Source organism: Epinephelus lanceolatus, chromosome 23 (genome assembly GCF_041903045.1).
Source record: "Epinephelus lanceolatus isolate andai-2023 chromosome 23, ASM4190304v1, whole genome shotgun sequence".
Classification (NCBI taxonomy): Eukaryota; Metazoa; Chordata; class Actinopteri; order Perciformes; family Serranidae; genus Epinephelus; species Epinephelus lanceolatus.
The window spans coordinates 6674210-6687846 of record NC_135756.1 but is presented as its reverse complement, the minus strand read 5'-3'; the positions used below and the strand labels follow the sequence as shown (position 1 = coordinate 6687846).

At 40.6% G+C, this 13637-nt stretch overlaps 1 protein-coding gene across 2 annotated transcripts in view; it reads left to right on the top strand.

Moving 5' to 3' along the window:
* Positions 1-4919: 4919 nt before the first annotated feature.
* tbc1d30 (TBC1 domain family, member 30) overlaps positions 4920-13637 on the top strand; it is a 39830-nt gene continuing 31112 nt past the window's right edge. The window contains exons 1-2 of one of the 2 annotated variants that reach the window (XM_033614194.2): positions 4920-5785; positions 11761-11925. In XM_033614194.2, the coding sequence (XP_033470085.1) occupies positions 5290-5785; positions 11761-11925 (661 nt within the window). In that variant the 5' untranslated portion in view covers positions 4920-5289. The remainder of the gene's footprint in view (positions 5786-11760; positions 11926-13637) is intronic. The other variant, XM_033614195.2, reaches the window with a different exon arrangement.

Sequence of the window (13637 nt, the reverse complement as noted above, 5' to 3'; positions counted from 1 at the left end):
AAGGACAGTTCACAAGTAGGTGGCGCCACGATAAAGTTCTTCTATCCCTCGCTGACACACTAGAGCGGGAGAGACGCAAGGAGAGGCCGGTCTGCACAACCTCAAAGAGGACAATCTCCTTCATCAAGGAGGGAGCCAAGCCCTTCTCAACCAAGAGAGCAAAATCCAATATGCTGCAGGCCGCCTGTTCCTGGGAGATGGCGGTGGACGTGGGAAGAAGGCTGCAGTTCCTGGAGGTGGTGCACACAACCCTCCAGCCAGACATCGTGCTGTGGTCAACCAAATACCAGAAGATAGCCTTTTTTAGATATGAGTTGTGCAAATTTGCAGGAAAGCCCAATCAGTCTTTTTTCAGCATTGGCAGTATAAAAATCAGGGAGTGCAGCAAAATGCCGCCTACCTACTTTTGTTTATACAGAATGCGCCTTTTTCAGGGCAATGGGGGCGTGAGCAAGTAACAAAACATGTAGCTCAGCGTGTGACGTACACAGTGACGTGGGAGGGAAGCCGCAGCTGGTCAGTCCTTCAGCAATTTTCTTGTGAGTTGGTCCGTTCTTCACCGTCCCCGTCATCTGACGGTTAATGGCGTCTTCATTTGCGAGGACAAGGAGGGCGCGCAATTCCTTGTCTCCCCAGTTGCTCATCTTTACAGTGTCTGTCAGGTTTGCGTTTCCCTCTTGCTACTAGCTGCTCGCTAATTCCTGCTATCAGCTGTTTCCTGTTTATCCACCGCCAGTGGCTCGCACGTGTGGCGTCATCAACAGCTCCTCCCACAAGTCATCAACAGCTCCTCCCGTTGCAGAAGGCCGCCTCGGTCTGTTTAAACTAAAAGGGTTCCAATATGTCTACCCTACGAGGCGGAAAATTGGGCACCTTGGATCAACTCGTCAATCCGGCTCTGTGTCTCTAAATGCTCGCAGCTGGCCGGCAAAACGGCCCAACATTCGCCGAAAATCTGGCAGTGTAAAAGGGGCTGATAATTCTGGTCGAGCTAACAGTGCCATGGGAGGAAGGCTGTGAAGTGGCCCACCAGAGGAAGGCCTTGAAGTACCAGTCCTTAGTCCAGGATTTTAAGGACAGGGGTTGGCAGGCGTGGCTCTTCCCAGTGGAGATCGGATGCAGAGGTTTCTGGTTTCCCAGAAGTCAGCATGGCTATTACTGTCAGCTCTGGGCCTTGACGAAAGGAGCAAAAAACAAGCTGCTCGCAAGATGGGGGAGGAGGCTGAACGAGCCTCCTGTTGGTAGTGGAGTAAGAGAGAGGAGGAAAGCTGGAGGCCAGGAGCAGATAGGCAGTGATTTGGCCAATCAATGACGGCCCTCCAACTAGAGTGTGTTGTGGTTGAGGGTCCAAACACACAGTGACAGCTGGGTACCACCTGGTGGTATCTGCTCCTGGCCAAAAGCTACAGTTACCTTAGATAGGAACACAATGCACCTACAAGTGTATGTCACAAAACATGATGACATCACACAGTTGCTGCAGATTTGTCGGTTGCACATCCATGATGTGAATCTCCCGTTCCAGCACATCCCAAAGGTGCTCTATTGGACTGAGATCTGGTGACTGTGGAGGCCATTGGAGTACAGTGAACTCATTGTCATGTTTGAGATGATGTGAGCTTTGTGACATGGTGCGTTATCCTGCTGGAAGTAGCCATCAGAAGATGGGGACACTGTGGTCATAAAGGGATGGACACGGTCAGCAACAATACTCAGGTAGGCTGTGGTGTTTAAACCATGCTCAGTTGATACTAAGAAAATCTCCCCCACACCATTACACCACCAGCAGCAGCCTGAACCGTTGATACAAGGCAGGATGGATCCATGACGCCAAATTCTGACCCTACCATCTGAATGTGGCAGCAGAAATCCAGACTCATCAGACCAGGCAATGTTTTTCCAATCTTCTATTGTCCAGTTTTGGTGAGCCTGTGTGAACTGTAGCCTCAGTTTCCTGTTGTTAGCTGACAGGAGTGGCACCTGGTGTGGTCTTCTGCTGCTGTAGCCCATCTGCTTCAAGGTTGGACAAGGTGTTGTTGCTTCAGAGATGGTCTTCTGCACACCTTGGTTGGAACCAGTGCTTATTTGACTTCCTGTTGCCTTTCTATCATCTTGAACCAGTCTGGCCATTCTCCTCTGACCTCTGGCATCAACAAGGCATTTTGGCTCACTGGATATTTTCTCTTTTTGGGACCATCCTCTGTAAACCCTAGAGATGGTTGTGCTGAAAATCCCAGTAAATACTCAGACCAGCCCGTCTGGCACCAACAACCATGCCACGTTCAAAGTCACTTAAATCACCTTTCTTCATCATTCTGATTCTTCGTTTGAACTTCAGCAGGTCGTCTTGACCATGTCTACATGACTAAATGAATTTCGTAGCTGGCACGTGATGGCTGAGCTATTTGTGGTAATCACTTCATCAAGGTCATCAGGTAGGCACCCTGCTTCATTGGTGTTTTCGATGATAGACCCATGACACCTCCAGAGGGCTCCACTACAACACCTGGTGTCCCAGGTGTGCCCCCCTCCACTTTTACCCCACATGTTGGACATGTTGCAGACCAGTTGGGGTTCTTTATCTTCTTCCAAAGCCAATTGCTCTTGGTTGATGGTGTCGCTACAAATCCTCTACACTCAACATCTACAGCCCACCAAAGCCTATGAGAAGGCACCACTTAGTTTCAGTGATATAGCCATTCAAAATTTTCAAACTCAATACCAAGGAAAGCCACCAGGGGGACCAAATTGTGCACAGAGGTGCACCAGGAAGAACTAGACACACCCTGCACGTTTTAAGACAAGGCACCATTTACTTTCTGAGATATTGCCATTTTTATTGATTTCAAAAAGTAGTTATCATCCCCTAACCCTTACACCCCTCACTACACATACCATTGTGCAAATTTTTTACTTCCTGCAATTATAGTCCAGTCAATCATATTTCCAAATGTATTTTTTTTTCTCCAAAAAAATGCCCTCCAATGAATGATTACAGTAAAGTAAAATCAAAAACTGACTGAAGAAATTACTGCAAGGTATGAAATCCTGATCTAACCCCTGCTGTCAGATGGGCCGCACCATTTCACAATACCTGCGGGGGTGGGAGTGTCAGATGGCATGTTGAAATGTGTTTTAATGATAAAAAAAGCATGAATTTATCATGTAAATACTTATAACTTTTGTCGTTGATACAAGTCAGTAAGTAAACTGTACATGATCCAATTTAAAGGTCAATCATAGACCTTTTCAAGGGCCTTCCCTTGGCCTTGGGCTGGGGTCATCTGTAGCCTTTGACCCCCTCTGAGGGCGGGCCTGACCAAGTGCTGAAGCTGTGATGAAGACATTTATACATCAGTACATGTACTTTGTTACATTCAACCACTGAAATGAATTATAATCCAACATTATAAATTATTCAGGGATGGGCAACTCTGCATAATAAGTAATTGAGTCATAATGAGTGCTAGCTTTTGATGCTTTAATTATAATATAATGCTAATACTTATGCGGCCTATTAACGTTCATACTCAAATAGACATGATACACTTACATACAACTGTGCATAAATTTAAAATGTAATAAAAATAACAATATACAACAGAAGAACCCCAAAAACTTCAGCTAGATATCTCTTAGAGTTGCTGCTTTTTTTTTTTTTTTTTTTTTTGCACTGCATGTGTGTAACGTTGTTGCTGCTCTGTAACTGTCTGTTTGTATTGTCAGCTCTGGTCTGTGGGAGCAAATCATGGAGTGGATGTTATATATGTGTCCTGCTCTGAAGAGATGGAGTTGCAGAGGGGTGCAGTATGTGGAAATGATCCTGAACTGATCACACTAGCTCCCTGTGCCTTTAAGAATTCATCTCATAATTATTTTACTTGTTTGTAAAGCTTTAAATGACCTCATGCCTCCACACATCAAAGATTTTCTATCATTTTATGCTCCAGCAAGATCACCACGGTCCTCCACTGCTTTACTTATAAAATGTTCCTCATGTGTCCCATGAAAGTAAATTAAAAATCTATATTTTAAATCTGGCCTTTTAATGTGGAGTAACATTACAGTCTTGATTTTTAGGATTTAACAATTTTTTTAAACCTTTTTTATCTCTCAATTTTATTTATTCATTTACTCTGTTTTTATTCTGTGAAGTTTTAATCATCTTGCGTCAGTTGGATTTTTAATATTTTATTGTCTTGTGTCTGTGTCACTCCAGTTTTGCCATGTGAAGGAATTTGGGCTGCATGTTTGTATGAAAGGTGCTATATAAATAAAGTTGAGAGCCCTTTTTTGTACCCTCTTCGGCAGTGCAGCCTGGCTTTTATTGCACTCTACCCTTACTTTTGTACTTTACTTTTACATAAGATATTGAATGCAGGACTTTTACTTGTAGCAGAGTATACCTACACTGTGGTATTTTTAATAAAAAGATCTAAATGCGACTACTGTCACCACTGCCATCTGATTTACATCCAGTGTATACCAATGTGCATTCAACAACCACCAAGAGAGAGATTTTTAAGATTATTATTATATTTTTTATTTATTTTTCTCGTTAAAACTTATTTTTCTGTCTCCTTTTCTCTTTGCTTAATCTATTTTCACCTGTGACTCTTGCTCTAACTCATTCCTCCTTTTTTTAACTACATCAACACACACACACACACACACACACAACACACTAACAAACACGCAAAATGCCACTCAACAGGGTCAACACACATCATACCAATATGCCTGTGTGTCTTTTGTGTTGTTATTTTACACGTCTGTGTGCAGAAATACATGAAGAAGAAAGTAAATAAATAAATAAAAATCATTTACAGTGCGATTTTATTGTCATTTTGTGTAATTTTCCGTTGTTTACTTCATTAAATATAGTTAAATACCGCTAATGTCAACGACTTCCTAGAGTACAACTACAACAAAGCACCGGATTGGTCGATATACTTTTGCCTCCTCCGTGATTGGTCAATTCTTCCAACACCTGTCGCGCGACCTGAGGAAAGTTTGGCAGCCGTTGAGAAATGTATCCAGAGAGTGGGCCGGCCCATTGTTCACTCCTGGAGGGGGGGCAGGAGAACGTTCAGGAAGGAAACTACAAGCTGTCAGACGGGAGTCCACCTTCTCTGAGGTGAGGAATGGAGTGCTCCAGGAACTCTATCCTCCTCGAGACGCTCAAAGAAAACTTTCCAACTTCTGACAAGATGTCTGGAAAAATGACAGCTCACTCATAGAGGAGCTACAACAGGGGCACAGAGGTAATTTAGCGTTAAAGAAAAAAAAATGGCGTCGGAGGTGAAATTAAACGGGAGCGAACTTTTGGAAGTTGACATATGCGACGTTGGCGGCGTGTGTTCCGAAGACGAGAGCGGCGTTTTTGTCAACTCCGTCGCCTCCCCCCAGGATGATTTCTCCGGCTTTCAGCGGTGGACGAGCACCGCCGAGTCACCTAGTGACACATCATCACCTCCGGGACAGCAGGTCCTCGGCTCCACCGTTACCGCCGCTCTCAGGACCAGCACAGCCGGTGACAGTGACTCAGAGTCCCAGGGAGATGGAGTTAAATCCCTGAGGACTTCCATAGTGGATTGTCTGCTGGTGGAGCTGTATGAGACGTACAGTGGAGGCAGCAGGAGGAATCTGGACAGCCTGGACAGCTCCACCGAGGCGTCCAGCTCTGATGCTTTCCTGGGCCGCAGTAACTCCGGGTCCAGCTTCCTCCAGGAGCTCCAAGAGAAGCACACCAGGAGGCATCAGATGAATTACCTGGCCCAGAAAGGTGAGGGGTGTGGGCGTGGGTGTTTGTGCCCAGGGGCGTGGACAGGTCCTGCTTCCTCCTTTGGCATCTGGCAAAGTCAGGTTTATTCATAATAAATCACAAAGTTGGCTCTTTACAGTCTGTACAAGACCCTCAGATAGAGCAGAAAAACCCAAACTGGTCAAATAAATGTAGCTGACCTGATTGCAATAAATAAAAAGTATTTAAATTACAAAGGACAGCTTCATTATCCATATTTTTAGGGCTTTTTTTTAATATGATGTTGGGTTTCAATGTATCTGTCAGCTCAAAGATGGCAGTAATTATATGTTATTTTTGATATTTAAACTTTACCTGTGAAGTTTATATTGGTCTAATACATGAGACATACTTTTGAAAGTTTGTTTAAAATACTTTCTGATTATGGAGGACCAAATCTGCCATAATAAAAAGGAAATAATTGAAAGTAGTAAAATTCTCAATCATCTCATGCAGGTTTATTTTGAAAATAATAAATATGCACAGGTAGAAAATATGTATTTATTTGACAGATTATTTATTTATTCATTTTTTTCATTTTATTATTTCCCAATTCAGTTTTACCTCTTTACATGTGAATAAACAAATTTACTGAATTTATTTAATTTTCATTTAACTTATTTAGTTTTCTATTTCTGCGCATATTAATTAAAAAATAAACCTGCATTTAATTGAAATAATGAAAAAAGAAATTGAGAATTAAAAGTCTCAGTTATTTATAAATATGCAGGTTTATTTTGAAAATAATAAATATGCACAGAGATAGATTTTTTTAATTATTTGACTGATTATTTATTTCTCTATTCATTTTTTTCCATATTTAATTATTTCCCAGTTCAGTTTTATCTCTTTACATTTGAATAAACAAATTTATTGAATTTATTTAATTTTCATTCAGTTTATTTAGTATTCTATTTTTGTGCATATTTATTTAATTTAATAATAAATACAGGAATAAACAAATGATGAAATAAATATGCACAGAAATAGAAAACTAAATACATTAAATGAAAATTAAATAAATTTGATTTAATTTATTTAGTTTTCTATTTCTGCACATATTTATTTATTTATTTTAATGATAAATAATAAATGGATAAATATGCACAGAAATAGAAAACTAAATAAATTTAATGCAAATTAAATAAATTCAGTAAATGTGTTATTCACATGTAAAGAGGTAACGCTGAATTGGGAAATAATTAAATATGAAAAGAAATAAAGAGAGATAAATAATCTGTCAAACAAATAAATACATTTTTTTATTGAGTCATTTATTTCTTTATTATTATTGCAGATTTGGTCCTCCATATATGACAATCTAATTTGTATTAAAGTGACTGGCTAATCCATAAAAAACCTGCAAATCATTAAGATTACAGCAATATATTTGCAATCGTTTATACAATTTAAATAATAACATCCCTCAGCACGGAGGTATATTTTTGCGCTGTTAGCTCAATATATTAATTGCACTTGGTACAAAGGAGCCATGACTGTAACATTGACCTTAATCACAAGGAAACTGTATTTAATGTGCATTGGTCACCTGATCCATTTAATTTAGGCTGTTGCATGTCTAGAAATATATTTAATAATTGTAAATAGCCTCCTGGTCGCCATTGTGGTAATAAATTATCCATCCATTTAATTTACTTCCACATATGAGCCAGCTGTAAATTAAAGCAGTGGTTTTTTAACCTTCGGGTCAGAGACAGACAGCAAACAGTGAATGCACTGTAGTTATTTTAATTCATTCAGTGACATGAGTCTGTAATGAATGGTGCATTTTTTAGTAACTGGTTTATCAAGATATGTACCTGGTACGTCAACAAGAGTTCACTTTAATCAGATAACAGAAGTCAAACTGGCTGCAGAGCAGACACACGTTTTACAGGTGTCCTCACAGTGTGCAGGCCTTCACATTCTCACACACACACACACACACACACACACACTCACACACAGAGAGGCTGACGAGTGTGTTGACATCTCTTTTACTACTTGTCAGTTTGTGCCCCACAGTGTTGCCTCAGAGTCTTGACAGGCATGTTGCTGTGAGTGCCACACTGCCATTGTGTCCTCTGTTAAAGTGGAATCCTATGGTAAACACAGCCGGGGCCTGTGAGCTCAGTGTTTGCCCTCTGCACATGTGAGGCTCGGTCAAGTTAAACAATGCGGAGGGCCGCCACTCAGGAAGAGGAAACGCTCTGATAATGCCTCAAAGAACAGCTACAGCATGTGAATACTTCTAATGGGTTTTAGTCAGGGATTAATGGCCCCATGGTGGGTGAAGTTTGGGTTGCCTTTGGTAAACGTTTGAATGTGGTGACTGGTCAGCAGTGTGGTTTAATTAGTTATTATGTTAACGTGTCTCCTTGCTTCCCTCACTCACGTCTCTTGCTTGCGTTTAAAGGGAAATTTTGGTCTAACGGCTAACATGCTAACTATTGTTTTTATGTCTCTAGTCACTTGAAACAAATTTAGGACGATAGGAGACAGGTTGAAATAAACCGAAATTTCCCTTTAAGCTCCTCCCAGTAAGGCTGTGAGTGAGATGCAAGAAAGAGATGCATAGGATATAGTACACCTGTGCCTCCTCTCTCCTCACTTGTCTCCTTAAGGTGCATTTAAGGGACTGGAAGATCCTCCATGATGGCGGAGGGCGTCACAGGAGGAGAGAGGAAGCATAAGTTTGCGTAATGACAAGCACCCTTTTAGTGGTCTGCTTAGTGTCCTTGAGGGAGATCCTGTCACCTCCTGGACCTCTGTGTCTGTAGGTGATCATGATCTTTGACCTCCTAGTCGAGGAGTGGTTATATGGAAAGTCATCCTCCAGGGAAGGTGGACATGTAGATGAAAAGATTAGCATTATTGATATTGATATAGAAATACAACTATGTCTATTTTCAGACGGTGTGCCGGTGGAGGAGCTCAGATAGTCAGGGGGGAGCCATGTTGTGGAGGGCTTTAGGGGTCATGATGAGGAGTTTGGAATGGATACGCTGGGGGATGGGGAGCCAGTGGAGGTTATGAGGGACGGGGTGATGTGGTCACGGGTGTGAGAGTGTGTGAGAAGACGAGCAGCTGAGTTCTGGATATACTGTTTCGTCAGTGTCTTGGATGATGAACCGTAGAGGAGACTGTCGTAGTAGTCAAGTGTGGAAGTGATAAATGTGTGAATGAGAGTTTCTGCAGCAGCAAAGGAGAGCGATGGACGGAGACGGAATATGTTTCTGAGATGGAAGAAGGCTGTTTTGGTGATGTGTTTGATATGTTGGGTTTGAACGAACAGGTGAATCAGAGGAAACCACAATTTAAATCCAGCACTGTGGCTTAGCTACAGTTAGAATATTCTTATTAATTTATAATGTTTTTGTCTATTAGACCCTCATCTTTGATTATTATTCAAATATACAGTAATATAAAATAAAGAAAAGCAGCACATCTTCAATTTCTTGAAGCTTAAATAAGAAAGTATTTGGTATTTTCACTTGAAACAACAACCACAGGATTAACATAAAATATAATTGATTCATTTTCTGTCCAGTGACTTTTGTGAGAGCAACAATAATGTGTCAAAATACAGAGATATAATATTTTATTTTCAGTTTAGTCCAGAGTGCCTCATTTGTTGTGGATCACAGTTTTGCTGCAAAGTGTATTTTTTATTCGTTATCTGAAGCTGCAACGATTAATCAGTTAGTTGTTAATATCTGTTTAATTGGCAACTAATTTAATGATTGATTGATCAGTTAAAGGAGAAAAAAAGTCAAAATTCTTTGATTCCAGCTTCTTAAATGTGAATGTTTTCTAGTTTGTTTTTACTCCTCTATGACAGTAAACTGAATATCTTTGGGTTGTGAACAAAACAAGACATTTGAGGACGTCACTTTGTGTTTTGGGAAATTTTGATTGACATGTTTCACCATTTTCTGACATTTTATAAACCAAATAACGAATTGATTAGTTTGGAAAAATTAATCAACAATGAAAATAATAATTGCAGCCCTGTTGTTGTTGCTGTTTCTGTTGTTAGTTTTCATGCTGTTCTGTTGTAAAGTTTGAATCATCTGCTCTTTGATTAAAGGGAAATTTCAGTTTATTTCAACCCGTCTCCTATCGTCCTAAATTTGTTTCAAGTGACTAGTGGCATAGAAATAATAGTTAGCATGTTAGCTGTTAGCCTAGATACAGCCGTAGGTTCAGACCTGTTAAAACGTAAGTGAACGGGCAACCTTCAAGTGCAAAGTTAGTCCACTAAACAAGCTTTTTTTTCCACAAAGTCCGCCTCATATCGTTAGGATAAATGTCAGAGAACATATAGAAAACGACATGTAAATGTGTTGTCTTACCTTACCAGTGTGCTGCCATGTTTGTTTACCATTTAGCTCTGCTTTCCAAAGTGCGGCCGAAATATATCTCGCGAGCTCTAGATAAAACCCAGCTGGATACTACTCCAGGTGGAGGTGTCTCGTCCTCGGTCACATCCAGACCTTGAAAATAAGGCTGCAACCGGTCCCATTCCTTGCAACAGAGGCATTCCTCTTCTGTGGGCACTGGGGCACAGCATTGACAGGTACACCACCAATCTCCAGAGCTACGCAGCCTTGCAGCAGCCATTCCTCCTCTCTCGTCCTCTACCTGTTGCGCCTCTCTCTCTCTCTCCTCCTCCGTTCTTCAATTTCACGAAGCTCTTTGTCAGTGTATTCTGGCTCAAATTGCGGCCATCAAACTCTGCAAAATCAAATTCCTCCTCCACAAAGTCGAAGTCTGGCAAAAAGTCAGCCATTATTCTATAAATCTTTCATAAAATAAATGAATGAACTTTTCAGGCTACTGTCCGGTTCTGCCTTCCAGCTGTTGCTGCTTGTTCAGGCACGCTATGAGATCGCTGCTTATTCTCGCGATATTTCGGCTGCGCTTTTGAAAGCAGAGCTAGAGGGATAAACAAACATGGCAGCACACCGGTGTTTAGTGGACTAACTTTGCACTTGAAGGTTGCCCGTTCACTTACGTTTTAACAGGTCTGACGCTACTATGGGCCCTGGCTGTATCTAGGCTAACGGCTAACATGCTAACTATTATTTCTATGTCACTAGTCACTTGAAACAAATTTATGATGATAGGAGACAGGTTGAAATAAACCAAAATTTCCCTTTTAAATTTATCCCAGAGAAAACAGATTGTTAACATCATTCACACCTTTTTAGTTAAAGCAAAATAACAAAAACAACAATGAGCTCTGTCCCACAGCTCTGTTTATGTCTCAGATCTGTGTCACCTTCAGCTGAAAATCAGATCATCTGCAGCCTAAAACATTTTGTCTCCATAAATGGGTGGAGGGTTTGTTTATGTGGGACAGTGTCTGGTTTTCATTTCATCTTAGCCTGCAGCATGGAAAACAGACAATTGACTGTGATATTCCGATCTGACAGAGTGCACAAATCACGTGATCTTATTTAGAATATATCACAGTTTAGACAGCCCCAAATTAATATTTGACTCTGAAACGGATGTATATTTCATCAAGGAACCTAATTTCCGAACAGATTCTTTCACAATACTTTTGCACAAATCTCCTGAGCTAATATGTGAATCACAAATATTTTTTTGACTTGCACCTTTTCATAGAGAGGAAAGTTGGCTGTCAAATGTCACTTGGCACATGTAATTAGTTACACTTATTTGTGGATTTTTGAGACAGTGTTCATTATAAGAAAATAATCCTGTGAGCCTATAAATGATTGATAGGTTTATCTGGTGGTTTAGTTGGTTAATGTGGGATTTCTGAGTGGAAAAATGGATTTCCAACTTGTTTTAGACACTTACTTTTGATTTAGTTTCATCCAAAAATGCAGGAAACTCCACTGTTTGCCCACCACACAACAGGAAAGCCTGATTTACATTAATGTTACAGCAGCCTTGATTAAACCTTGTTCCTTATGCTTTTTCAGCCCCAGAGGAGCTGCGTTCAATCATCCAGGAGGTCAAATATCGTACAGGCCTGCAGTCGGCCAAGCTGCTCCGCCAGCTGAAGAGACGAGACCGACTTTACCACAAACTGCAGAAGAACTACGACATCATCACAGCTTGCCTTCAGGCTGTCTCACAGAAACGACGTAAGGATACACATTTATTCCTTTCTTTTTAAAGGGTAGCTCGGATTCTTTGAAGTGGGGTTGTGTGAGCTACTTAGTCATTGTCAGTGTATGAATGTCAGTAGACTGCAGCTGGCATGCCCCCAGTTTGGAGAAGCAGACAGGAGTACCGCCACAGAAGCAATGTACTGCTGTGGACAGGGGCGGCAGCAAAACGTGTGTATATATATATATATATATATACCAGTTAAAGTGTACGCTACATTTAGAATATTGTCACTGCTTTACCTTGCTGTCAGACAGCCCCGTTTGATGGGAAACTGAAGCCTTTATCTAAAATAGGACAACTACAAGATCAATTCATGTTTACAGGAGCAAAATAGTCTCATAAACCAAAAGTTTGTTTCGTCTGATCAAATTAGTTTCCTGTGAAATCCAATTTTGGAGTTTAGTGCTGCGTAATATATAATAACATTTTTATGTTTGATGTGTTTCTACAAATCTTTGACACGATGAGGTGCTTTACAAACTATCACTTGCTCATAATCCAGAGTAAAAACATTTGGAAATAACTTCAATAACAAAGTACAGCATTTCAAGAAGGGTGAATGCTTATTCAAGGTACTGTAGATTTACAGGTTTATACACTACACAGGACCCTGTCCCAGCTGTCATATCACACGTAGTATGAAAATAGCCCTCGAATTTACATAATGGCATGTGACATACAGTGGACTCAAAGCACATGACTATGGGGAAATCATTTGGTCATTGTCATATCCCAGTCTGCTGGCCCTTCTACTCCAAAACAGCCTGTAAAATAATCTCAGTTGGACTCTTCTCTTATGTCAGAGACATTTGGAAACATAGTTTACAAAGGTAATTTTTTTCCAGGGAATAGATTATGGATTAAACCTGTGAATACTATACACCAGAGTAAATATGTGGATTATACCAATCAGGAACTTGGTTAGAATTTGGGAGAATAATGGGGCTGAATCTATGATGTCAATGTATTAGAGTGGATTATATAATGTTACTTAAACAGCCTGTTCTCATAATGAAAGCACAAAGGATTCTCTCTACAGGTGCTTGGAGTGGTTCAGTTTTTGTGGGTGATTGTTGCTGTATCTTTCTCGATAAGAAGAAAAAAGCAACCCAATCACCAGAAAATATGTTGGCGTGTATGTATCTGCAAACCACTGATACGTTACAGTGTTTCCCACAGAATTAGAATCAGATCAGATCAGGCAAAATTTTAGGCTGCTTTCAGACCTAGAGTCGTCTCCTTTGGTCCGAATCATGGACTAATTTTGTTCCAAAGTTGTATAATTGCCTAGAGTTGGTTCGTGTTTTCACGGCAGCATTTACAAGCGGACCAGATCAAATGCCTTGTGTGAGAAAGCTGCTCTTGATTGGTCAGAATTTCCATGCGGGAAAAATCCAGGAAGTAAAGCAAACGTTGAAGAAGAGTACACTTGCAAGATAAATGTGACACTTTCTAATGTCACAATGGAGGGACAACTACGCAGGTTGATTTTAGCGCTGCTCATCGTGGACTATATTGCTGTCATTGTTCATTTTAGTCAAACCATACAGTTTGAAAACGAGGCGCGGCTCCAACTAGAAAACAATGTTTTGATGCATTGGATGTGCTGAATGTGCATATTAAGGCAGTACAGGAGGAGGTGCACATTAATAATCCTCCAGGACTGTAACATGCTCATGTTTAA